Consider the following 27,533-nt stretch of genomic DNA (forward strand, 5'->3'; position numbering starts at 1 on the left):
TCTGTCTGTAAATTTCTTTTTTTCCCCCGAGACAAAGTTTCTCTGTATTGCTTTGGAGCCTGTCCTGGACCTCACTCTGTAAACCAGGCTGGTTTCAAACTCACAGAGATCTGCCTGCCTTTGTCTCTCAAGTGCTGGGATTAACTGTCTGTAAATTTTAAAAATACTATGTTAAGGTATCCATGGAACGCCAATAAATTAGTGTTCTGTGAAAGCAATGGAATGCTTAAATACTTGATAAATAAGCTGCCTTTGAGTGCCTTGTATGTAATGTGGAGGAGTACTTTGTAAGGTGAGCTGTTTGCTGTGTCTAATCTGTTTTGGAAATGCCACTGTGAAACATGCCCTTGGCTAAGTCCAGCTGAATTCTCATTTGTCATTTGATACAGGTGTGTCCGTTCAGTTTGCGTGTGGTCAGTGTTGTGGGAATAACTTACTTGCTGCCTCAGGAAGAACAGCCCTTGTGCCACCCAACAGTAGAAAGGTAAAAGACAAACACAAAACTGTTTTCAAGAATCTCACATGTGCCCATGTGACAGTTAATATAATGTCTGATGTCTGGCAAAATTACCATGTAAGTGTCTTAAGTTCTTTAAGCTCATGTAGAAATTAAGTGCTTGGCAACTTGATATGCCATGTATTGCTGATACCCATGGAGGCCTGCCCCTTTCTGAACAGAAACAGAGGAGGAGTGGATGGGGACAGGGAGGGAATGGGAGAGGAATGGTGTGGAACTGTGGTTGGGATGTAAAATAAATAAATTAATAAAATAAATAAAAAAAAATCCTAACAAGTAAACATAAAAAAAGGAAAAGAAATTAAGTACTTATTTTATTTTTGACACATATTCGATTCAGAGTTGTCCTAGTCAGGGTTACTATTGCTGTGACGAAACACCATGACCAAAAGCAAGTCTGGTGGGGCTTACTACATCACTGTCCATCACTGAAGGAAGTCAGGACCGGAACTCAAACAGGGCAGGGACCTGGAAGCAGGAGCTGATGTAGAAGCCATGGAGGGTGCTGCTTACTGGCTTGCTCCCCATGGCTTGCTCAGCCTGCTTTCTTATAGAATCCAGGACTCAGAGATGGCACCACCCACCATGGACTGGGCCCTACCCCATCAATCACTAATTAAGAAAACACCTTACAGGCCTGCCTACATCCCAATCTCATAGAGGCATTTTCTTAATTGAGGCATTCTTCTCTCTAGTGACTCTAGCTTGTGTCAAGTTGACATAAAACTAGCTAGCACGTAAGTTTTCTGTGAACTTTCTTGAAATTAAAGTAGCTCATGTTAGGAAGTTTAAAAAAAAAATACACACTCATACATAAACACACATATGTATGCATAAACAAATGAATAAATAAATGATAAACTACCCTCTCATTCATGAAGATTGAAGTATTCCAGGCTAATGTTCTGGTCATACCCTAATCATTACACTTACTTGGTAAGTTGTTGTCTAGAAGGTAAAATCCATATCCTGCAGTTTTAACTCTCTACTTCTCTTTGACCAGGTTTCTTTACTATCCCTCTCCCCACTATATCAAACCTGCCTTTGTCTTCATTGTACTGATGATTGCTTGAACATGTGACACTGTCCTCTGATGGAATTAGTTGCTGTACTTTGCTACTCCTGTGATTTTTATACATAGTATTCTATTACCTTTATACTATCTATTGTACTAGCAGATGTATGTATGTATGTATGGCTACATAGAAATGAAAAGTGGCATTGTTTTTATTGTAATGATTCTTTTCAACACATACTTTTAAAAAACACACAAGCTGGTCATGGTGGTGCATGCCTATAATTCCAGTATAGGAAGATCAGTATCTGAAGGCTGTCCTTGACTACATGGTGAATTTGAGACCTGAGGTGTATGAGACACTGTCTCACTCTCCCTCCACCATCATTTTTTAAAAAGAATAATATCACTATTTGGTTGACATGAAAGTAGCTAAATAATATAAAAATATTACATAGCGTATAGAAGTTAAAAAGATGAGTATTATTAGCCATTAGTGATGAGTGTCTTAAAAGATGGTGATGACCAGTGAGTTGGCTGGTATGTATTTATGGAGGAGGAAGGTACAGGGGAGTTGATGTAGATATAAGATAGGCATAGTGTGAGAGGAGACTATTCTCAGGAAGCTGAGTCTAGTCTTTGTGTGGGCGAGTCATTGGAAAGATAAATAATATCTGAGAGTGTGCAGGCAAACTCTTATTTCTATATTGAATGTTTTAAAGATTTTTCATTTTGCTTCTAAACTAGTTATAAACTCAGAGACCATCTTGGTCTTACTAAAGACTTTCTGATGGGAAACTATTAAGATTTCCTATAATTATGAGATTCTAGATAGAATATAATCACATTTAAGTAAAATCTTTCTTTTAGAAAAATAACATGCGGCTCTACTCTCATTCTCTAGGGCATTAAAGTCCTGTGGACCAGGTGGCACAGCTCATGTGAAACTGGTAGTAGAATGGGACAAGGAGACAAAAGATTTGTGAGTTTTTGTTGTGTCGTGTTTTGTTTTTTAACTTTATTAATGTTTTGGCAGCACACATAGCTTTCAAGTTAGCTGAAACATACAAGTCTTACCATTAACTAAGTATCTTAAGTATTTTTAACCCTTTACTGAAGCAGTTTATTGTTCTTTTCCTGATTTCTTTCCAAAGCTCAAAACCTTAGAAAATTTACTTGCTGCATAGGGAAAACCATATGTTCATTAATTGCTGTGTGTGTTGATTTTCTTTGATTTTTTTTGTTGTTGTTGTTACAGGATCATAGTTCTTGTAGGCTTAAATCAGACAGGATCAGGTGTGTTCAAGATTGTACAGCTATAAACCAGTAAGCTTGTATCAAATGCATTTCTTAGATATCATGGACAAAAACGAATGACTTAAGCAGCATGGACAGAGAGCAAGCTCTGCTTAAGAGCACATACTACTCTTGCAGAGGAACCAAGTTCAATTCTTGACCTGTGTCAGGAGATTAACAACAGCCTGTAACTCCAGCTTCATGAGATCTGGCACTTCTGGCCCCAATGGGCACCTCTGCTTACATGTGCATACCTACATAGATACACATAATTTAAAACACAGTAAGCACAATCATGGACAGTTTGAGAAAAGCTAACTCCATGTTAACTCTTGAAATAACTTTGCAAATGGAAAAATTTCCAAGAACATTTTGGAAAGTAGAAGAGTTGAATTACCACATTCTTATACATTGATCTTTTGGGTTATGAATTCATAGCTACTTTGAAAAGCTGTTGTTGTGTCTGCTTTATAAGACAGTCTCTGAAAGCTGTCTTTTCCCTGAATTGCAGCTTGTTTGTAAACACTGAAGATGAGTATATCCCTGATGCAGAGAGTGTCCGACTGCAGAAGGAGCATCATCATCAGCCACAAACCTGCACTTTATCCCAGTGTTTCCAACTCTACACCAAAGAAGAACGGGTAAGATGCAGGGCTTGCAAGATGACAGTGAGGAGATTAGTCTCCCCCAGGAACACACATGCCCATACCTCAGGAATTTGCATTCCCACAGGCTCTACACACTAAGTGGGCATTTTTAGTGTTAGTCCTTTTAGAACTTTAACAAGGAGTGACTTAAATTTTTGCATATTTAGAGTGCTCTAGAAACGAACCTTTGTAATTATTTTATTTTTTATTATTAATATATTTTTGTTCATTTCAGTTTGGAAGTCTTATTTTCCTTAGTTGTAAAAACTTTTCTCAAAAATTTTTGTTTGTTTCATTTTTGTTTTGTTTTATGCTTTTTGTGACAAGGTCTCATGATATAGCCCTAGCTGGTCTAAAACTTGCTATGTAGACCAGGGTGATTTCAAAGGCAGGCTTCTACCTCTCCCTCTTGAGTGCTGGGATTGCAGCTGTGACTACCAACACAACCCAACTTTTATCAATTTAGTATACACATCCTGTAAACACAGGTGTCAGGACCTATTCAAATTTAAATTAAGCAAAATAAGATAAAAATTAAGTTCCATCTCAAGTACTCAGTGACAGTGGCTCTGGTACAGAGCAGTGTACATCATCATGTTATGTTGGATCATAGTGTGCTGAACACTTGGCACAGTGGTTTATATGTAGTAGAGACTCAGTAAATATTTAATTTTTGAATGGACAGGTAGGTGGATGGATAAATCTCTGTGGGGCTCAGGCCTATGGGAAATCTTGACCAGAGTGTGTAGAGTTCATCTAATCTTGCTTTTCATATCTGTGTTAGCCTGACTCTTTGTGGCTGTGATAGAACACTTGGTATACTCAAGATAAACAACATAAGAGGGAAAGATCTGTTTTAGCTCATGGTTTCAGGCCACAGTCCTTTGCTTTGTTAATGCTGGGTCTGTTAGGAGACAGAATAGTCTGAAGATGGGAGTATGTAGAGGAGAAGGCTACTCGCCTCATGGTTGGCAGGGAACAAGGAGAGAGAAGGAGAAGGGCAGGAAAAGATATCCCAAAGATGCACCCGAGGTAACCTTCTTCCTCCATCTAGATCCTTTCCAAGGTTTCCAGTACCTACAAAAAATAGTGTTACCAGGTGGGAACCAAAATTTAGTACAGGTACCTTCAGGGAACACTTGTATTAAACCATAACAGGATTACAATTTTGGCCAGTAGTTCACCCTTTGCTCCTGTATATGTGGAATTAGGCACCTTAGGATTAGAAGGGACTTTAAAACTTCTTTTTTCTATTCTTTTACCTCATTTAAAAATGAATGATTATTTCTGCTGCCTGAGTGCCTTCTGTTATAAGGAGTTTGCCTATTTAAGACCTGGTGCCCATTTCCTTTCTTGATAGGTCTGATAGGGACTGAAATTAGCCTGAAATAGGTCCCCTGGTCATTCTACAACAAATAGTAATTTTCTTCAAATATTGGGAAATAACTTTCAGAATCTCATTGAGTTCTCTCCCCCAATCTGTTTGTACCAAGTTCCTCCAAAAATAGTTTATCAAAGGACATGTGTATCAATTTTTAGCTTAATTATGAAATAGCTAGTTGGCTTTGAAGCTGGTTGATTAAAGATTCTTGGCTCACTGTCTTTTTCACTGGGTGTTCTTAAAAGTTGACTTGAGATGTTTATTTGAAAATAATACAAAGCTTAGGGTTTAGCGGATGAACTGATGGCTGCATTTGATCTACAAAACAGTTCACTGCCCTGAATTGAGGAGTCTAGAGGCTCATTCATTTAAAGATTTGTCCACTACCTATAGTGTGTTGGGTCCTAAATAAAGCACTCAGTACTCAGTGACCAAGATAGTGGTTCTGCCTTCATGTTGCTCATACCCTAGATCAGGAAAAAAACCATAAAAGGGAAGCAAAGGTCTTAGGGTAGGAAGGAGCTTGACAGGGTTGAAAACAGAAATGTAATCAGTGTGGCAGGAGCACAAAAGCTAAGGGAGAGAGTTAAGATAGTGTGAACTCCAGTGAGAGCCTTGACTTCATCTGTCTCTAAGTATATTCATAGCCAAGAGAGGTGCTTAACCCATAGGAAGTGCTCAGTAAATATGTACTGGAATGTGTATGTGGTGGGAAGTTTAATGTGGGGTTAAAAATAACCACACAGATATAGAGGAAGAGGTTGAACTTAGCAGTCAATTGTGTGACAATAATTTAGGGTCCAGCTGTTTTCAGGCTCAGTACAGATGAGCAGTGCTATATGAGTGAGCCATTGCTGTGCTGTCCATAAAGGCTTTAGAAACAGTTCCCAAAACTGCGATGTTGCTGGTGCTGCTCTTTTTATCACTTCAAACGTGGAAGAGAGGGTGGGGATGGTACATCTGGAGTCATGATACAGCCAAGAATATTTTGATGAGGAGGCCTTAAGGCGGGGGATCTGATAGTTATTTGATGGCACTTGAACTGTCCTGTGTTGAGGTGCTGGGCTTATTTTATGTAAAGAACAAAATCTAAAGGTTGGGAATGCTGAAGAAAGAGAGTGATCTTGTCCTGCCATGAGGAAGACCTATGTAGAAGACCAAGCTGGAAGTCCATATGTTTGTAGAGCTAGCTCCTTTATTGTCAGGAAGACTTGATAAGCCAAGGATACTCAGAGTGCAATTGCCTGGCCTGGGAGCTTCCCAGCAGTTTATAGTCAGTACCGAAACAGAGAAATAGCTTAGAAACTCAGACTGATTAGATGTATGATATTAATACTGTATTTCATGAAAGTATGTGTTTATAATGTGTTGGGAGACCCACTTTTGACACAAGTATGAAGACCTCATAGCTACATAAGGGGAGTATTAATATGACATGTGAAATATAGGCTTACTATTTGAACTTTGGGCCCTTTTCATCTGGCTTTCTGATCATTCCTGTTGATCCAAACTTGTGCCATTCTGTCCACCAATCTTTTCTGTGAACATGATTGAATTTCTTCATCATGAAAATCGGACCCATCATTTGTGCTTCCTTTTTAAGTTACCATACTGGTCTTTCTCTTCTATACTACCCACATTTACTGTTGATAGCCTTCTTGTCCACCAAGCCTCTTCTTGTTTATCTGATTTGAAGTATGGACATAGGTCTCTGAGGTTCTCAGTGGCCTCTCCTCAGGCTTCATTTCACCATCTCATGGTGCATGGCACTAGTGACTTCATAGTTTCACCACCCTTTCTTGCTTTATCTAAAGGAAATGCTTCTGGTTGGCACATATGTATGTATGTATGTGCATGTGTATATATTTGTATATATTTTGATTTTTCTTTGGGGGTGCACCTTCAGATCCTGGTGGCTTCTGGGGTTGCTCATTTCTCTTAAACAATTTCCTCAGTTTTCTGACTTTGGCTCTTTCACATTCTGGTGGGAACTATCTTCCATTCCTAGGACTTTCCTTACTTCATCCCATGTGTGATCCAGGTTGGAAGTTGCCCCTCTGGCTGGATTTTTCATTCATTTGACACTTCTGAGTTGATATGTCCCCAGCTTTCCTATTTAGAGATGCTATATTTGGATATAGAGTACTGGACTGATGTTTGAAGGAACTTTTTGAGAGCATATGAGGAGGATTGCTTAGAGCAGTTCAGTGCTGCTAAAGGAGAGAATGGTTAGGACACATGAAGTGTGGGTGAGAGAGTGAGAACTTGGAGTGCAGTACAGTGTTCATGGAAGTTAGTGTGGAGAAGAGACAAGCTAGAAATGGAGGGATGTGGCGTGAAAGGAAGAAGGAAATGGGAGGAATTTGGGCCTTGGGATAAGATGTTCTATATTAAGAAAGTCCATATTGGTACAGCGGTGATAGGTTGCATTTGTGGGCATTCTGGGCTTAGGGATGCTTCTATAACAAGAGCATTTAGTCATTCTTCTTTGAGGGAGTGAGGGTTATCACTTATCCAGTGTATACACTGGCCAGTTGCTACTTATGATTGTGTTATACCATTGGCTGTCCTCCTGTGCAGCTTCCAGAAAGATGCTGAGTAATACCAGGCCCTGGGCAAGAAAGTAGTTCAGCTGTCTGCCATGAAAAAGATTTTCATTATGTGGCACCTAAAGGAAGTTCTGCTCCTTGTTTCTAGCTTGCTCCAGATGATGCATGGCGGTGCCCACACTGCAAGCAGCTGCAACAGGGGAGCATCACATTAAGCCTGTGGACTCTGCCTGATGTGCTTATTATACACCTTAAGAGATTCCGCCAGGTAAGAAAAGCCTGTCACTGGGGAAAGCTAACATGACCTTGTTTCTCTTGATTCCTCTTGGCGGCTTGTTTGGGTTCTTTGGTGACTCTGTTGGATTCAGCCACTGATGATGTCTGAATGTCTCCACATGTTTGACCGATCCTATCCATAGTCATATTTTCTAAAGCAAAACTTGACTGTCTTGTGATCCTTTAAGCCCTGAACATTGTAGTTCATGTTCGTGTTTTACTTTATTCTTAAGGGTTTGCTTTAGGCTTGTAAATGTTTTCCTTAAATTTTAGTGTGTTTACTTGAGGATTGACAAATGATCCTTTGTGAGAGAGGTAGAGTTCTATTTCTGCCTAATGCAATACACAGTGTTGTCCTTCTTTAAGGAGCTGTTATATAGTTGGGGAGGTGAGTAATAAATAGATGTAAATATCTGCTTTTGTTGTACTGCTTTGTGAGTCACATTTCTCAAAATGTCTGTCTACCTCTTGAGGTGAAGAACATCCTAGCCAGCCCCATTGTAAGAGAATTTAATGAGAGGTGATCTGTAGTGAGTCTTTGTGGCTGAATTTAAGAGAGTTTGTGCTTGAAAAGTGAGCAACTGTTTGCTAGATGAGAAGGAGAAGCAGGACTGTACCTTCATTTGGCAAAGTAGGCAGTTTATACTGAGCCTGGGACCTGAAGAGGCTGAAAGCAGGATAGTGGGATGACACTATCACTCCGGAAGATGGGTGGTGGGGACTAAGATGGAAGAGAAAGGTAGGTGGAGAGCAGTTGTTCAAGCATACCCTTGTAGGTAGAGTCAGATTTTAGTGAAGAGCCTTGAACAAGAGCAGCAATTGCCAAATGTGTGTTTTGAAATGATCCTTTCAGCTGCCAGGTGGTTAGCAGAAGAAAAGTTGCAAGTTTTTTGGGCATCATAGAGGCTGCTGCTGACTTAGGAGGGAGTTGTAGCAACAGGGATGGAAAGATGTGAAGGCTTAAGATGGAGCAAGGACACACCTAGTCCCTGGTCCTGGGTTTTTCCAAGCAGCAGGGTGGAACTTAGGGAACTACTCCAGATTCCCAAACCCTTCTAAATTTCAGAGCTGGGCTTCTGTGGTAATGAAACATGGCACTTGCCTTGGGCACCCAACTTGGGCTCTGTAGTTGGGAAATTGATTGAAACTTCCAGTCCAACCTTCTTTGTTTTCTTCTCCTAATGCTAACTGATTTCCTTCACTTTTCCTTTCAGAAACCGAGACTCAAAATAGCAGTGTCATCTTTGACATTCCTTCTTGTCAGTCTAACCTAGGTAGCCACTTGCTTTTCCATGGATTCCTTGTATGTCTCCTCCTGCTTGCTGTCACCCTACCACTAAATGACTTTGTTATTGTTCAGGTGGTTGCAGTGCAGTCTTTTAATTGGTGTCTTAATCTCTATAACTCTGCCCTTCCTAACATGTTTTACACACTGCTCACAGTTCTTCCCTCACAGTTCTGGTGACATCACTTCCTGCAAGCCTCAGTGCTTCCCTCTTCACTACAAAAGTAAGGGCCCTATTCTTCAGCCTGGCCCTCATTCAGAAGCTTTTCTCCCATGAATATATATTTCCCCTTAATAGATCCATCGTAAATCTTTGGAATTGTCACATTCATGTCTGATTAGTTTGTTAAATGTTCTCCTGAACAAAAAAAAAAAAACCATGAAATAAACATTCATTCACTTTTCAGAACCTAAGATTTTTAGGTTTTAAGGATATCCTAAAGGGTTTAATGGAAAATACAGATTATTCAAGGTTGTTGGCTAAGTAGCTTAAGTTCAGCCAAGTAAATGTGCTTGTTGGAGAAGTAGGGAGGAAAGGATCATTGCTGATTGACTGCCTCTCCTGTGCTAGGTGTTGGGGTTTGCCCTTTACATACTCTATCTTCAGGCATCTGACACAAGTGTCAGGATAAACTACCTGAAATTGTCACTTTTCTTCTAAGCTTGCCTGCCCCCCAAAGCTTTGACAGATAAAAAAATGAAAATTCAGAGGTTCATTTTCATCTACGTGCTGGTCCTCATTGGTTCCCACTTTAGGTGGTACTAAAGCTTGTTTCTGTATACAGATAACACTCACTATTAGTCTATTTCCCTATTAATGTGTCTTAGGAAACACCAGATAGGTGATTCAAAATGATTTAACTGACAGGGCCCACATTTCATGCTGAACTGAGCTTCTATCTGTTTATATTAAAATGTCATCAGAACTTGTTTTTCTTCTTGTAACAGGAAGGAGACAGGCGTATGAAACTTCAGAACATGGTCAAGTTCCCCTTAACTGGCCTGGACATGACACCTCATGTGGTTAAGAGAAGCCAGAGCAGCTGGAGCTTGCCATCTCATTGGTCCCCATGGAGACGGCCCTATGGACTCGGGAGGGACCCTGAGGACTACATCTATGACCTGTATGCTGTGTGCAATCATCATGGCACCATGCAAGGGGGGCACTACACAGGTCTGCAGTGCGAGAGGTCGCGTGTCTGTGCTGACTCTTCCTTCAGGCTGTTTGCTTGTAGCTTTTGAACCTCCCTTTCTTTTCCAGTATGCCTTTTGCCAGCTCTGAGAGCAGCTTTATCCTCCAGATCTCTGTCCAAGATCAAATACATGAACCTTCTTTCTTCTGAGTTCATTCATCCAGTAGTGAGCAGACCTGATGGGAGAATGTTTGCACGAGACAGCTGAGGAGCCACTCTTGTTTACCCAGCGTGCCTCCCCATTATAGCTATGTGATGCTTTTGAGACTCTAGCATCTCCCTAACTTAGAATGGTCATGAGCCACTTTCATGATGTCTTATTCTTTTAAGGGTAAATTTACTTTTGCATTATAAAAGCAACTCTTTTCAGCACAAGAAGTCTAGAGAGAAGTGGAAAGAATGCTATTGTAAAATAGGCTTATGAAGATAAATGCTCTTAATTTAACATCATAGTTAAAATAATTAAACAGCATGCTAGTCAGTATTAAGTGTCCAGTTTGGTGGTATTGAGACCACATTGTTGTATATCCACATCACTATCCATTTCCAGAACTTTTTCATCTTCTCAAACAGAAACTCATTAAGCAGTAAGTTCCATGCTGCCCCTCCTCCAGCCTCTAATAGCCACCATACTCTGTCTTGATGAACTTATTACTCCAGGTACAACTTGTACATGGGACCACACAGTATTATTCTTTGTAACTGCTTTATTTTATTGAGTGTAATGTCTTTATGGCTCATCCATGGTAATGCTTTGATACATTTGCTATTTTATACTGATGTAACTATACTGGTATGTTTCACTCATACATATGAAACCCTTTGTAGTTAGCTTGCAGTAGACTCTTATTACATCACAGGTTACTAAATTCCACTATGTATCTTCTAGGAGTAGTAACAAGTAGGCAGAGATGTAGATAGAAATGAAATTTAAGAAAATTGCCATGTGTGTAGTAAGTGGTAGTAGAGGTGAAACGAGGGGAGGGGAGAAGCTGGCTGAGATTGGGAACCTGTTTGTGTAATATTGCCATATGGGCTCAGAGGGAGAGCCACATCTTTTCAGTGGTCCCGTAAAGAGATATTGCTTAATGATATGGTAGCATCTTAGCTTGTGTAGTTATACGGATGTTCTAATGACAAATTGTCTAACATTGCATTTGTCAGAATGTATTTCTGTTTAAGTGACTTGACTAGTTTTTTAAACTTTTACTCTAATGTTGATGATTCTCCCCTTGCAGATTCTTCTTCTAGAAGTTAACCACTAATTCCTCTGTGTATTAATTAGCAAGGTGATGGTGTCTGTTGGCCTTCCCAATTCTGCATGCTCTCTTGCAATTCAGGAGGGTAGGAAGATGACTAGCTATGATTGCTCACTCTTGAAACCCTCGGTTTAACTCTGCTGGCAGCAGCTGTTTTTGAGAGGAATGATCCAGCTAGTCTCTGAGTGTGTTCATGACCAAGCAGTTTGGCTTCTGCTTGTCTGGGAAGTATTTGCAAGGAGAAAAGGGGTTCCCAAGATGCTTTCATTTCATAGAAGACACTAATAGCTTAAATATGTCTTACCTTGTGCTTTTTAAAAGCACTATCTAGATGGCAATGCAATGTTTGTTGTTTTATATATTTTTATAGTAGCCACTTGTGTGATGATTGTATTTCTAGTTGGGTATTTACTTTTCTAACATTGGTAGTTATATCTATGTTCTTGGATGCTGATCTTGAGGTTATATATTCTTTACTCTTAGAATGGAAAGGGACTTAGAAGTAATTGATATCTACTAACTGTTCACTGTATTAACACCTTTGCAAGTATTTCTGGTTGATATTTACACTGCTTCAACTTTGGTAAAGAAATCATTTTGCAGAATAGGGACTTAATTATATATTGCCTAGGAAAAGAATTGTTAGGGAAAATAGGACAATGCTAGATTTTAGAATATCATGTTCTTTATTTAGAACAGACTTTGGAAACTACTTGAAAACGCTCAGAAGCGGTGTGACTTAGTAAAAGGAGCTTGGGTGAGATTGTAGACCCATCTGAAAACTCAGCCAAATGACTTTACTTGGGACTATGAAGCACAGTGATGAGCAGAAGTGAGCGTTCTGCTCATTGCCCCTTGCTATGTAGGAGGTGCTCACATAGTCTCTATCGGTGGTTCTCAACCTTCCTAATGCTGTGACTCTTTAATACAATTCCTCATGTTGCTGTAACCCCCAACCATAAAATTATTGCTACTTTATAACTGTAATTTTGCTACTGTTATGAATTGTAAATATCTGTTTTCTGATGGTCTTAGGTGACCCTGTGAAAAGGTCATTTGACACACAAAGGGGTCCTAACCTGCAGGTTGAGAGGCACTGGGTCTATATTATTTCCTCTATCTTGTTCTATGTGTGTATTTGGGTTTTTGTTTGAAGGCCAGAGGACAACCATGGGTGTTGTGCCTCAGGCTTTGTCTACCTTGTTTTGAAATAGTCTCTTACTGGCCTGAAGCTTGCCAATTAGGCTGAGCTGTCCATTGAGCCTCAGGTATCTTCCTGACTGCCTCCCCAGCAATAGGGTTGCCACCATTTGCCATGCAAAGCCATCTCCGAAGGTCCCTACTTTCATGCTCATTAGACAAATCATTGCTTATCTCATCTCTAAATGTTTAGTTACAGTTTTTCATTTTTATTGTGTTGGGGGTGGCTATGCATGTAGATGTCAGAGGACAGCTTGTGTGAGGGAGTTGGTTATGTCTTTCTATCATGTGGGGTCTAGGTATCAAATAGGCTGTTGAAGTACCTTTACCTGGTGAGTCTCCTTACAGTATTATTTTAACTGATGATACTTTGTTTTTAAGTTTTCACTGGAATAGTTTTTGCATTCTTGCTTTAATTGTGTGGTGTGTATATGGATAACTTGTGCAAGGATTCTTGAACAGAGCCTCTCAAACTATCTGTGATAAAGACCTTGATATTTTCTATTTTAGCATTTCCAACCCTTCATAAGCCATTTTTGTAAACATGTAATACAAATGTTACAGCAGAGTTACTGCTAGATGTTTTTGAATGCTTATCTTTGTTTTGTTGCCTCCTTTTGTGGACAAATGCCTGTTTCTGAGCCACAGCTTGAGTAGCACTGGCCTAGAAAACACTTTGGAAGGCAGTGTTAGGGAGAAAAACAAGTAGAATTATAGTTTGTTTCTTAGTAAGTTACTATGTGGCCTTTCCTTGCCACAATCGAAAACAGACCGTCCTGAAAGGAAACAGACTGAACTGGAGCAAGGGTATCTGTCTCTTGGTGGGTGTGTTCCCTGTGCAGTTCTGCTCCCACTCACCTCTCCAGAATAGTAGCCTCCTCCCCAAATGGACCATTTGTGCATTAGCCTAGCCTGACACCATTGGCCCAGCTGGTGCCGTTGCTATGACTCCATTTGTTGTGTGTATCTCCATTTCACTCTCTGGTTTGGTAGCTTCACATGATCTCTCTCCCACATTCAGCATCTTTGCTTCTCTTCAGGGACCTGTCTAGGTAGAAACAGTTCCTTACCTGGGTCCCTTTCATCTCTGTGGTTCCATACTTGCAAAAGAGAAGTGGCCTAAGGGTGCCACTCATAGTGCCTGTCAGGATTGTATGTGCCCTGCCCTTGAAGGCTATCCTAAGGCTGTGCCAGTATTTACTGAATATTCCAGCACTCGTTTATACTCAGTAAATGAGTATATAATTTGGTTTTCTGGATCCAGCCTAAAGTATGACTTGTCTTCATGATCTCAAGGTTTTGACGTAGATACGGTGCTTGTGATTCAACCCAGGTTCTTGACCACACTAAGCACATATTGTAATACTGAGCTACACTCCTTCTAGATGCTTATGTTTTTATTGGCTCTTGCTGGTTCTTATTTTTTGTTTTCCTCAATGGTACTTAAATGTTCTTTATTTCTATCTTAGACTTAGAGTTGAAACTGGAGAGAAGGCTCCATGTATGTATTCTTGAGTTCTGTGTTCTCATTTAGGCTTACCCTGAAGGAAGATGGTGGGGTACAGTAGGACTTTAAGCAAAATGCCATATTCTCATCCTCTGCCAGCTGCACAACTATGTGCTAGTCAGGCAGTCTTTGTTTGAAGGATAATATAGGTGTATTTGTGGAGTTGTGTGGAGGCCAGAGTCCTCCTCAGGTACACCTACTTTGGGTTTTGGATTTTTGTTGCTGTTTTTTGTTTGTTTTGTTTTTAAAGACAGGGTTTTGGGGGGGCTTGGAACTTGCTGATTTGATTAGACTGGGTGGTGGGGATTGAGCTGAGGTCCTCACCCTTTCTTGGTAAGTACTTTACCAGCTGAGCTATGTCCCGAGCCCCATAAGTAGTCTTTCTGAGCCTGTGTAAATTTGTAGTAATGATAAATTTCAGGATTACATGAGATGTTTAGGGTATGATAAGCCTTAAATATTAGCTGGTGGCTATTTATATTATGTCATTAGTAAACACTAAAGTGATAGAACAACAAAAATCAAAGTTCTTTACCCTGTTTTTTGACAATGAGACTGGATATTCTGTGGTGTAGAATGCTTCCTATGCATTGTGGACATGTCCGGCTTTTATCCACCAGATGCTTGTTGACTCTTACTCCAACCTGCCCAATTGTGACAAAGTATTTCCATTCATTGCTGTCTCTAGCAGGACAAATTGTCCCTGGTTGAGACCTACTTATACTTAGACGTATGAGTTTTCTGAGATGAAATAGTTATGAAATTGGAATACTTAGGAATTTCTCAAAACATTCTGCCTGCGTATGATATGAAATTTAGATTTTTTTCCTTAATTGCTTTCTGTTACTATGGGCAGTTTAAAATGCTAATGAATTAATTATATAAGCAAAATATAAAGGATATATATATATAGTGTATGTGGGTAGAGTGCCTGGTGTGGCCTTTCTGGTGCTGATGGTGGGCTCTTTTTGGCAGCATACTGTAAGAACTCCGTGGACGGTCTCTGGTATTGCTTCGATGACAGTGATGTACAGCAGCTGTCAGAAGATGAGGTGTGCACACAGACAGCTTACATACTTTTCTACCAGAGGCGGACAGCCATCCCGTCTTGGTCGGCCAATAGCTCAGTGGCAGGTAACCTAGTTCTTGGCTGTTTTTTCCCAGAGCAGGAGGTTGTAATTCTTGGTCCAGAGAGTGTCTCAGAAGGCTTCATTGTTGAAAGCTTGATGAGACTAATTTTCATCCTTCCACCAAGGAAGTTCGGATGGACACTGAACTGTCATGGACCAGCAGAGTTCACCTAGAGGTGGGGCAGAGTCTAACCAAACCACTCATAATTTACTTGTTGGTTAAGTGCCTGGAGGAATCGTGTTAGCAGACTGAGGTGTTGTTCTGACATCTGTTTGGGTTATTTTGGAACATGTCTCATCTGATAACACCTGCTCAGGGGTATGCTGATTGTTTACCATTGGTGAAGGTATGTGAGGACCATTAGAAAGGAAGAGTTCTTTTTCTTCCATAAGATTAATCTGTTCTGTTAGGGGAAGGATTGGCTGCTGTTAACTGGTTGAGGGCTTAGTTTTGCTGATGAGATGTAGCCTATTATGTTAGTAAGCATAGAAATGAGTAGCACACACAACATGGATGCAGCCATAGGTAATCCAAATGAAGGGTGGTGCATGCTTCTTACTGCAGACTGTGGCTTTAAGAAAATAGCTTGAAATGTGGTAATATATCAATAGGGGAGACAGGGAGTGGTGACCTCTGTCCTTGTTCAGGCCTGTAAAGGGGTGTTCTCAAAGCAACTGAAAGGAAGCTTCACTCAAGCAGAGGGACCCCTGCCAGGAGGCAAGGCCTACTCTGTGGGTAGGCTGTTCCCCTGGTGAAAGAGGGAACTCTGGTATATTCTTGGGCCATTCTAGAATCTGGGATGTGCTAAAAATTGACAGTCTCTTTAGGTCTGTTTAAGATAGTGCTGCTTCACATAGTCAATTTCAAGAACACTATTACCCTAACATATTTAAGGGTACCCCTGGGATTGACAGGACTGATAATACAGCACTTTTGTATCCCGTACTGCATGTGTGCCTGCTGATGCATGCACATGCATACATGCACATGTTTAGTGCATACATACATGCATGTATAATGAGGAAATATTAAGCTACACAAATAGGGATGTCCTGTGATATTTTATTGAGTGAGAAATCACATACGTGAGAAGCCAAGAAAGCTGAGAACCAAAGGTTCACACGCTGCTCTCCAGGCCGCAATGGGAACCCAAAGAAAGTGTCTTCTGCCCCAGCTCTTTTATCCCCCGTACTTTCTATGTACCTGTGACGACACCCAAACAGGCGTGATCAGCACTATGGGTACATAGATCTCTCCCTACACATGTATATATCATTAGTATCATAAAATGACTTTAAAATGTCCAAAAGAAAGTGAAGCTAAGAAAAACAATGTCTGTGTTATTGCTCTTCCTCTGGGTGATTCAATAGTACTGCCAGTGCTCAGAGCTTGTGCTTAGCGAGTCTTTGTAGAGTGAGTGGCTCTGTGTCTCTGTTCCACTATTCCCTTGCCAGGATAAATAAATACATTTATTCTGTATTTGCATTTTGATTCTACGATCTTCCTGTATGTAGGAATTACCCAAAGGTTCTTCATTTTTGCTAGGGATACTCAGCTCTGGGAGTTTGTCTTAACTCTGGAATGAGGACACAAGCTTCTGACTTGACTGGCAGTGCTGTGTGCAGTGCAGGACCCTGGCTGACTCAGGACCTGTCTCCTTTTCTGCAGGTTCCACAAGTTCTTCTCTGTGTGAACACTGGGTGAGCCGGCTCCCAGGGAGCAAGCAAGCCAGCGTGACCTCTGCAGCTTCCTCCAGACGTACCTCGTTGGCCTCACTCTCTGAGTCTGTGGAGATGACAGGGGAAAGGAGTGAAGATGATGGTGGGTGTGGTTCTTGATGTCAGATCTCTAAAATGGCAACTCATAAACAAAATACAGGTTCTGCAGGCTTAGGAACAAAGTCTTTTTCCAAGGAGATTGTAGAACTCAAAAGAGCTGGATACATAACTGAGTTGTAGCTTCTCTATGACTCAGGACTTTCTCCTACTTCACTATTTCTCACTTCTATATTTCAGTGTACAGATTAGATCTTTAATCCTTTGAGTAACAGTCACTTTTTGTTAAAGTTTGTGGAATGGCTGTAATGACTCAGAGACTGGGACTGTCTCATGTAGAGTTGCTGTCTCAGCTTAATGAGGACACCATTGGGTCAGCTTGACCTCTGCTCTAAACATAGTCACAATAGCAATACTGGGGAAAATCTGATTAAATATTGAAGTACATTTTGTTTATTCGTTTTTTTTTCCCCTTGGTTCCTTTCACTTCTGCTTGAGTATTGACAGGATAGCCCTTAGTACTCTCAGGAACCCCAGGTGGTATGGGATGGATTGGGCAGCCAAAGTACTAAGAGCAGAAAGGGAGAGAGGGTGAGCTCAGCTTCTATAATGAAGACAATGACTCATCTTCCAAAGAGACTCACTCTGCTGCCAATATTTCTGTTCTTTAATCTTCTTCTAGGGACGATGGATAATTCTGAGAGAATAAAATGGAGCTGAAATGGAAGGTGGTTGGAAAGTAGTCAAACTAGCAGAGCTGTGGCGTGGCTCTGGTTCTACCTGCCTTGGCATTTTATTTCATTTCCTTGTGAAGCAGGAATATATTGGATTATTGTTGCTAGGCCCTTTCTCCTTCCTAGTAGTTTATGAAAAGCTGACTGAATCTATGCCTATTTAATGGACATTAGTTTCATTACAGCCCTGTAAACTTGGAATTTGCTATTATTTTAACAAAAACCCAGAAATAGTTTGCATTAATCTGTTTTTAAACAGTCTAGTTGGTGAAATCAATATCTTCTTAAGCATCATCATCATTTAGTTATGTTCAGTAGAACCTGACTCACAGAAATCACAAAGGCCACAGCTACAGTAACAAATGTGTACAGCTTGGAATTGTCTTGGGGAGGTTTAAGCCATTGGAAATACTAGTCTACCAGTCACTCAAGGTAGTATGTATAGTACCCAAGGCTGTAGTTCTTTCCACTGATGCTCTTTCATTGTTACCTGTTATAGACTTACTTCTACAGGGAATGCAGTGGGGTCATGAGTCTTGTGCCATTTTGACCAACGAGTTCATTCTGTGAGTTCCAGGTGTCCTTCAGGAAGACAAAGGAGCTGGAGTATCTTTGAGTGGCATGATCCTTGCTGGACACAGACTTCTAAGATTTTATTTAATTATCTAATTAGACCAACAGTCAGCAAACTGTAGCCAGAGGCCACATGTGGATGGCTGGGTTTTTTTTTTTCATAATTTTTGGAACATAACTATCCTTGCTTAATTTTGTAACTGCTTTTATGGTAAGATCACAGAACTGAGCACTTACCTGAGCAGCCCCACAGACTTACTGCATCTTTTAAGGGAGCATGTTCACCTTGATGTAGGAGGAAATAGATGGAGAACATTTTGCTGACTTCAGAGTTAGCATAGCCCATAGTTCCCAGTGGATAAGGGAACTGGTCCTCAAAGAGTTGAAAGCACACAGCTATCCTTGACTCTATTAAACAGGCCAACTTTGAAGTCATCGTCCTGTCGTTCACCAGACTTGCCCTTGCTCTATCTTCAGTGTCTTAAGGAGAACTAAGTATTTTTGTTGATTTAAACTGACAGAATTTTCTGTGCTGTGCAGGAGGCTTTTCTACTCGACCATTCGTGAGAAGTGTGCAGCGTCAGAGCCTGTCATCCAGATCTTCTGTCACCAGCCCCTTGGCCGTCAATGAAAATTGCATGCGACCTTCTTGGTCCCTGTCTGCCAAGCTACAGATGCGCTCCAGTTCTCCTTCCCGCTTCTCAGGGGACTCCCCGATCCATGGATCTGCCTCCACTCTTGAAAGGATTGGGGAGGCAGGTGATGACAAAGTCTCTATTTCATGCTTCGGTAGTCTACGGAACCTTTCTGGTAGCCACCAGGAATCAAGTGACAGTCACAGAAGAGAGCACAAGGCTATGGGCCGGGCCCCACTGGCTGTCATGGAAGGTGTATTCAAAGATGAGTCAGACTCTCGAAAATTGAACTCCAGTGTTGTAGACACACCAAGCAAAAATCTAGCACAAGGGGATTGCTTGGCCCCCGTCTCTGATCCTTTTGATAATAATAACCAGATTGCTTATGTGGATCAGAGTGATTCTGTTGACAGCTCTCCAGTCAAAGAGGTAAAACCTTCAAGCCACTCAGACTCCCTCACAAAGAAGCCAGAGAGCACAACCAAGAGATCCCCTAGTTCCAAAGGCACTTCTGAGCCAGAGAAGAGCATGCGGAAGGGGAGGCCAGCTTTGGCCAGCCAGGAATCTTCTCTTTCAAGCCCATCCCCTTCTTCACCTGTTCCTATGAAGGTTTCCATGAAACCTGCCCACTGTCGGAGCAAAGCAGATTCTTCCAGGGCCAGTGGAAGACATTCGTCGCCTGCCTCTACCCAACCCAAAAAAGAGTCATCCCCAAAGTCCCAGGAATCCATGTCCTCTCCTTCACCACAGAAGCAAAAGTCTGCTTCTGCCTTCACTTATTCCTCTTCCTCCATATCTGCCAAAAAAGCCTCAGGCCCTGCCACCAGGGGCTCCTTCCCTTCTGGGAAGAGCAGGACTTCTGACCGGAGCTTGAGTAGAGAGGGTTCTAGACAAAGCTTAGGTTCTGACAGAGCCAGTGTCACCTCCACCTCCACCTCCAAACCCAGTTCCCCTCGAGTGAATCAGGCCAGAGCAGGAGACAGCAGAGTTGATGGCAAACACGTTCGGAGCTCCTCCATGGCCAGTCTGCGCTCACCTAGCACAAGTGTGCGCTCTGGGTTGAAGAGAGACAGCAAGTCTGAGGACAAGGGGCTGTCCTTCTTTAAGTCGGCGTTGAGACAGAAAGAAACCCGGCGGTCTACTGATCTTGGCAAGACAACCTTGCTGTCCAAAAAGGCTGGTGGGAACCCTGTCAAGTCAGTCAGTAAGAACACAACAGATGACAAGGCAGAGAAAGGCCATCAGACCCCAGGCTCACAGCAGCCAAACACAAATGCAGTTGGAAAAGAACAGCTTGTCTCCAAGGACCCTGCTTCTGCTAAACATTCCTTGCTATCTGCTCGCAGATCCAAGTCTTCCCAGCTAGATTCTGGAGTTCCCTTGTCTCCCAGTAGCAGGCTGGCCAGCGAGAAAGGCTCCAAAAAGCTATCGTCTAGCATGCAAACCTCTGCACGGCCTTCTCAAAAACCTCAGTGATCTTCTGCAATCCGGGTGTTTTATCTGTACAGATGTTTATTTATTTAGAACTCTTCCCTTCCCACTAAAGCCCTCTATGATTTTATTTTGTATTTTTTGGGGGGTCATGTGCCTGACTGTGTGAGAGAGTATGAGTATGTGTGTGTGTGTGTGTGTGTGGAATTCAAATTGTTAAAAGTGTCGCCTTATTCTACCATTGAACCAAATAACAGCCATAGGCAAAGCATTGATACCAAGCTAACTGGAATAACTGTAGAAAATAATCTAGATAGTCCTTTTAGCAATTGTACCTATTTCTTTTTAGAGAACGCTAATGACTTGTGTTGGACACTAGGGTTTGGAAACTTATGAACCAATTAAGTTATCAGTGTGTAGACAGATGAACTGTTTGACTTGGGTTTCATCTGAGCAGAATTTATCTTCGTATAGATTGTTGAGTGGCATCAAGAACTTAAGAAACAAACAAAAAACAAAAACTGTGACGCTAACAACAAAATAAACTGAGGGAAAACTTGCTTTCTGCACTTTGGCCCCACCTCCCAGTTTTTGTAAAGGCAATATCTTAACACTAATGTTTCTCAGGTATATATACTCAGCTAGTCTAGGGTTGATGCACATTACTAATAAATGGGCTCAAGAGGAAGGTAACATGGGGGGAGGTGGTAACTGTGTCCTTTCTCCTACTGCCACAGGTAGAGGTTTCAGAAATAGACATAAACTCTTTTGCTACCTTCATATCTGCAGTGATATGCATATCCTCGCCTGTCTTGATTCCTTGGATATGTTCTAAGATTGTGTAAGTTTTGGATAGTCAGAAAGCCAGTCACTAATTTTTTTTTTCTAAATTTGCTCTCTGAGGCTATTGGAATTATGAATTGTAGCAGAGCAGTTAATGCCTTTGAAAGATTCCCAGAAAAAAATTCTATTCCAAGCTGGAAGCCTGAGTTGATAGCATTTTCTTCCCTGATGCGGCTTTTTTTCTGTCAGATATTGAGGATCTCATCCCACCTCTTGTGTGCATGCTTACTGCCTTGTCTTGTTGCTTGGAAAAGAAAGAAGTTGCCTCCTACCCAGAGTCACTGACGATGGTGTGTTGACATGATGTGAGACAAAGCATTACATGTGCACTTTGGATCCTTCCCATCAGTCCTCCTTTTGACTGCTTTTCAGGAAGTCTTATGTCTGCTCTGTTCTGAAGAGTTTATCTCAGACCTAGAACTCAGCAGAGTCTGGCATACGTTCGTTCCCTCTGGCTCGTAGTTGCAAATTGCATTATTATATATGAAGAGGGGAACCTCACTGAATTTTCACAGGCAAAACACAGTTTTCCAAACCTTGGTGAAATTGCTTGGAAATACTTTCCAGCCCAGTTTTTTAGTATCTTCTTTTTTTTCTAATATCAAGAGAATCATGGTCTTGATCTTAGAGTAACATTTGTCACTTTGTCATTAAATACAGCATGTTGAGTTTATGTGTTACTAAATACTAAGGCTCATGGTTCCCAGGTCCATACAAACTCCCTTTTGAGTATTTCTGTGAAACGACTGCAGTGCACAGGTGCATGCAGTTTTGGTTTCTGCACTGTCCTTTTGTTCTTTTTTGTTTTGTTTATTTTATGAATACTTATTGGGAAGTATTTCCAGTAGGTTACTTAAGTTTATTTTGCTGCTAATGTGGACATTAGCTGGTAGCTTGCAGGGTCAGGGTGGCTGGGATTTTCAGCCCTTTTGTGGTATTTGAGGCTTAGATGTTCAGCCTCATGCACATTACCACAGTGCTCCACAAAGTCCAGTGTGTGTGAGCCAGTGTCCACTGCACTCAGTCCTGTATTGGCTGCTTCTGTGTCCCCCCTTGTGGCTCCCCAAAGCATTGAGGCTCTCTGCTCTGCCTTGGTGTGACTGAGGTGACAGCTGCCTTTGCATGTCATCATTGTTCAGTGGCACAAGGTCAGCCCCATCACTGTTTAGCCACTAATCTTATTTTCTTTTATTGTTTTTATTTTCTGAAAAAGCACCAAATATGAGGCCATCAGAATCAGGAATTGAGCATTTGTGTGATTTGAGCCTCTGAAACAGTCTTAGAATGAGAGTGTGATAAGACAAAGGACTTTAATAACAAGCTGTTTTGCCATAATTAAGATGAATAGAAACTAGTTTAATTTTCACAATACTACAAAGTTTTATTCTTGAATGCAGTAGGAATGGATCCTTCCTCCCACATGTATCATGTTTTCTTAAAAAAAAAAAAAAAGAAAGTAAAGAAAACCAGAAAAATCCTGTACAAGTCTCTTTACTTTTCCATGGGATCTAGAAATACAATTTCTTTAATATAATAAAATCAAATAGCCATATGTATATGGAGTTTAGTCCTTATTTCATGTTTAATTTAATAGAAAATATCAGGATGTATTGCGGCATTGTCTAGGCTATGAAGCTGTCGTGCTTGTGAGGTTGAGACACAATGAAATCTAATTCCTGACTTCTGGGGTGTGTCTAAGACCCAAGAAAAGCTGCTTTGAAGGTGTTGTCTGAAGTGAAATAGCTGACAAGAGCATTGTCACTGGGCTCATTCAGTCTGTAGCAGGGTTAGGGACTTGGTTATTATAGTCTTTTCCCAGTGATTTGGATACAGTGATCATATGTGTGCTTTGGGGTCAAAATCACCTGCTCAGATGGTAGACCTGAGTTTCTGCTTGGCAGATCATCGAGCCTGGTTAGGGCAGTCAGCTCCAGCAGACACACAGCACCAACCAACAGAGTGATACGTTGGTAGTATTCTTATTTATCTATCTATTTTGGTGTTAAATAAAACTCCATTTTATCCTTGTTCTCTTTTCCTGTAAACATTCTGTGCATGAGGCTACACATTGCTTAGGTCAGTCTTCCACCTTGCCTTCATGACTCCTCAGTGCTCAGCGTCACTTAAGATCCTTGTATTTTCTTATGTCTGAGAGTAAATAGTGCCATGCCAGATCAATAGAGCAATATGGGATATCTGTGCTATGCCACAGTTGTGCAGAGATCTGAGGTTGCCTTGAACACATGTAATTCTTCTTTAATCATTCATTCATTCAATTCATTTGAACCTGCTTTGCATATAGAGGCAAATGGAAAGCTTCAGCAGTCTGCTGTAGTTGAGGGGTCCTGGGAGACACCAGAGCAAATGGCCTGCCATGGAGTGATAGTCTTCAGCAGAAACACCCAAATGGGTTCTGGTCAGCAGAGGCCTGAGGTTCTCTTGAGTTTTTATCTGGAAAGCAAAAGTGCCCTTGTTGATCTCTGGCCACTAGTTCAGGCTGAGTGTCTGTACTGTGTATCAGTTAAAATCTAGTACCTAGTCACTTTGCATTAGAATCATCCCTCTGTATGAGATGGCTATGAAGGCTATTGAGGGATGGGGTGCATTGTCACTCCTCTCACTATAATAAAACAAAAAGGAATGGTGTGTTATGGGAGCAGTAGTGGCAGCTTAAGGGCATATGGACTAAAGAGTCGTGAACAAAGTTCATTTCGGTTAAAGCCTCTAAGTAGATGGACACATGGCATCATGTTTCATTTTGATAGATTACTAAATAGCTGAAGTTACAGTTTCCTGTATAGACTGTCATTGAATACAAATGTAATTAGTGTCCTGGATTGGACTTTTGAACTAGGATGAAAATAAAAGCACAGTTTCAATAAAATACAGTTTGGAGGTGCATTGATACTTACTTTTAGGGTTGAGAAGGGCAAAATTTGCTGACAGACCAGTGCCTACCATAAATACAAGTTAGCTGCTAGTACACAAGCTACTCTTGCTTTAGTTTTATAAAGGGTTCATTGCTGTTCAACTGACTGCACCTTTCAGATGGGACATAATGCTTTTTATTTCCCACCTGAAATGTTCTTTCAATGTTCGGTGTCCCATGCTGCCTTTTGACGAGACCCCAAATTTTTTTTTGCAGCTGCCTTTTGAGCATGACCCCCAAGTAAAAACAGCAGTTTTGCATGCTCTCCATCTAACCCAGAAAGCATGTTCATACTACCTATGCAAGCAACCTATTAAAAAGCATACAGAGAAACTACACCAAACGTTGGGTTTTAAAAAAAGAAAAACAGACAACTCAGATTCTGGAACTCTATTTTTGAATTTGTAATTTTTAAAATGTGGCTTAGTCATCAGTTTAGATGAGCATGAATGTGAATTTTAGTTTGCTTTGTGTCTTTCTCTGTCAATCTTTTTTATCATTGGTGAGATTGTGTATATAATAGTATTTTGCAAGCAGGAGTGGATTGGGTATGTTGAACATACACTGTTGTATATTCTGTATTTAGCCTGAAGACTTTCCTAAAGTATTTTGTTCTAAGAAATAACCTGCCATTTTCTATAGATTTTAATTTTTTATATCTTCTCGTATCCTTCATGACAAGGAGAGATATGGCTTCACATAGTGCTAACAATTTTTAAATGCTTCTGAAGAGACTTGGAGCTATTTAGGAAGGTTCTGGGGCTTCCCAACCACCGTTCTCTGTAAAATTAAGGGTGCCGCATGTATGAAAGTGTTATATAATGGATTCAGGTCTAGATCCATCTCACATTCATTTAAAACCATTGTCTCCCGTGGGACACGGACAGGGACAGGGACAGGGAGGCTCATATTGTATATGAGAGGTGTCTTCGAATCTCATATACACATTGCCTCTTCTGGGTGAGTCACCTGAGGATACTAGGATCATCAAGGGACTTGGAATGTCTGGGCCTCTCCCAGACTCTTGGTGTCAATTAGCACTGTTGGGTCCTGTGACTTTCTGTTTAGTTTCAGTCAGAATTAAGAAGGATGTGGTATACCATCTCTTTGCCAATAACTTAGGGCAAGAATCATCACTGCCATGCAAAGTACTCAGGAGGAATTCCAGTTGTGTTGGACAAGAAAATTAAAAGAAGGTGTCAATCCCCTGCTTGAAATTCAGGGGACACAGTGTTCTGACTTCAAGGCCTGATTTGGACCTATGAAACATTTTATGGATGGCATATCACTTGCCAGTCTGGCAATTGTTCTTACTTCCTGGTGGCAGGCAGAGTGCCCCCAAGGGTTCCAAATTCATTCCCAAAGCCTCTCTCCAGATCCTATTGTGGGCTGAGACCCGTGTAGGAGGGAAGTCACTCCAGATTATAAAATGTGGCAGAAGACAATAGAAAGCACCTGTCTAGCCTTGCAAACCCTGTTCTGCTTTTGACAGCAAGGTTGCAAGCTACAGGCTGCAGTGGGCCCCCCTGCTCAGATTGTACTCCACTCTAGATCTTTCCAACTCAGAATGGAGCATTAGGAGTCCTTTTAAGTTTAAAAACAAATGTAAAACATTTTATTTGTATTTTAGAGCTCTCATTGCTATTTTTTCATGTAATTAACAACAACAACAAAAATCAATTCTTATCCAGGAGTTTGGCGGTATGTGTTACCTACAGAGGCACATGAAGTTTGGTTTTAATCTGTGGTGAGCTGGGTGCACTATACCATCTTCAAAATAATTACTGTGTTGTGTGACCTCATCCCTTCGAGCATCAGGCTGCCTACAAAAAGGGAAATGAAACAGTTTATCTGACACGGTCCATATTTTCAGGAGTAAGGAATCAGGAGAAATCAGAGCTGGAACAGCTTTGGCACAGCCTCCCAGAGTCGAGCTCTCTGCTGCTGTGAACATGCAGCATGAACTTTCCTAGGTGCTATTCCAGACTGGGGGACTGTGTTTCTGCACTTGCGGTTCTGTGGTCTTTCCGGTAGGCATTTATGTTCTGTGTAGGTCTGCCCACCGACTGTGCCTCTCACCACTGGTTAAAATGGAATTCAGGCCCCCTTACCAAAATGGTTTCTTGGTTTTCTTGTGTATTTACAGCGGCGTTTATTTCTCTAGGTGTCTTAAAAGCTGCATGTCATATCACTGTACACAAAATGCTTTGGTGTCATTCGCAAGCCAATAATGAACTCTATATAAATTGTTCAGTGAAAGGATGGCAGAGTATCTATCCTGCAGGCTGGAAGAAAGTGTATCCTACATTTTAAATTATTTTAGGCCAAGTGCATGAGGTGTGTCACTGCCTTCTGTTATTTATTTGTATATTTTACTATTCCAAGTGTATGCACTTTTAAGAAGCAGAATTTATATTTTTATGTTTAAAACATTTTATTTCTGAGACAGCAGTTGGGTATATAGTATACAATTGGAATTAAGAGAAAACTGGAAAATGTAACAAAACATAATAAATTTATTACACAATGCCTTCTTCAAGACATACTCTTCTTTTCTCCCCCTTGCTAAACCAGTTTTTTTTTCAATCTCGACTAGTATTTGTACTACATCGATTTGTACAACAAAATGTCTTAAAATTGCAGCGTTTCACATAAAAGCATCAAGTTACAGGATACTACCATGCAGTCTGGCCAGTTCCCCAATGCAATTTCTGTGTAAAAAGATCACATCCATACTTATTCAGTGTTCCCGGTCAGAGATAAGAGACTATTTGTCCTGAGCTACATAGCTGGGCAAGAAAGAGCTCACATTCTGCCTTACCTCCAACAAGTTTTCTTCATTGCTCCTCTTTGGAGATAAGAGAAAAAGTAGCATAAAAAGTATTCTTTCCCCAGTCTTCTCTCACCCCTTACCCACATAATACCTGCTTTATTTTTTGTTTTATGTATATAAGTGTTTTGCCTGCATGTGTGTAAGTATACCACTTGTGCCTGTGCCTAGTGCCTGGGGGAAGCTAGAAATGACTCTTAGATCCCCTGGAATTTGGAGTTGCTGAAGACTGATTCACTGTGTGGCTGCTGGGAACTGGACCCAGATCTTCTGGAAGAATGGCCAGTGCTCTTAATCACTGGGCATCTTTCCAGCCTCTGAGTACCTGACTTTAATCATCTTCTGAGTTGTTTTTTGTTTGTTTTTGTTTTCTAGCTGTCTTACCCACAGACAGAACTCTAGTGGGGTGTCGTATCACTTATGACCACTTGGGGGCAATAGAGCTCAGCATTCTCCACTGTAGTTTAAAAGTCCACTTTACCAGTTCTTAACTAAGGGTGGAAATGCCTGGGATGAGTTGAGTACAG

General features: G+C 41.0%; 1 protein-coding gene across 2 annotated transcripts in view; it reads left to right on the plus strand.

Annotated features, from left to right (window-relative positions):
* Usp31 (ubiquitin specific peptidase 31) overlaps nt 1-26,703 on the plus strand; it is a 66,338-nt gene extending 39,635 nt beyond the window's left edge. Inside the window, exons 9-16 of one of the 2 annotated variants that reach the window (XM_021229243.2) lie at nt 390-484; nt 2,437-2,514; nt 3,340-3,469; nt 7,554-7,673; nt 9,915-10,140; nt 15,101-15,259; nt 16,925-17,077; nt 18,879-26,703. In XM_021229243.2, coding sequence (XP_021084902.2) covers nt 390-484; nt 2,437-2,514; nt 3,340-3,469; nt 7,554-7,673; nt 9,915-10,140; nt 15,101-15,259; nt 16,925-17,077; nt 18,879-20,449 — 2,532 coding nt within the window. In that variant the 3' untranslated portion in view covers nt 20,450-26,703. The remainder of the gene's footprint in view (nt 1-389; nt 485-2,436; nt 2,515-3,339; nt 3,470-7,553; nt 7,674-9,914; nt 10,141-15,100; nt 15,260-16,924; nt 17,078-18,878) is intronic. The other variant, XM_040755221.1, reaches the window with a different exon arrangement.
* Nucleotides 26,704-27,533: the final 830 nt, after the last annotated feature.

Source organism: Mesocricetus auratus, unplaced genomic scaffold, assembly GCF_017639785.1.
Source record: "Mesocricetus auratus isolate SY011 unplaced genomic scaffold, BCM_Maur_2.0 Super-Scaffold_4256, whole genome shotgun sequence".
NCBI lineage: Eukaryota > Metazoa > Chordata > Mammalia > Rodentia > Cricetidae > Mesocricetus > Mesocricetus auratus.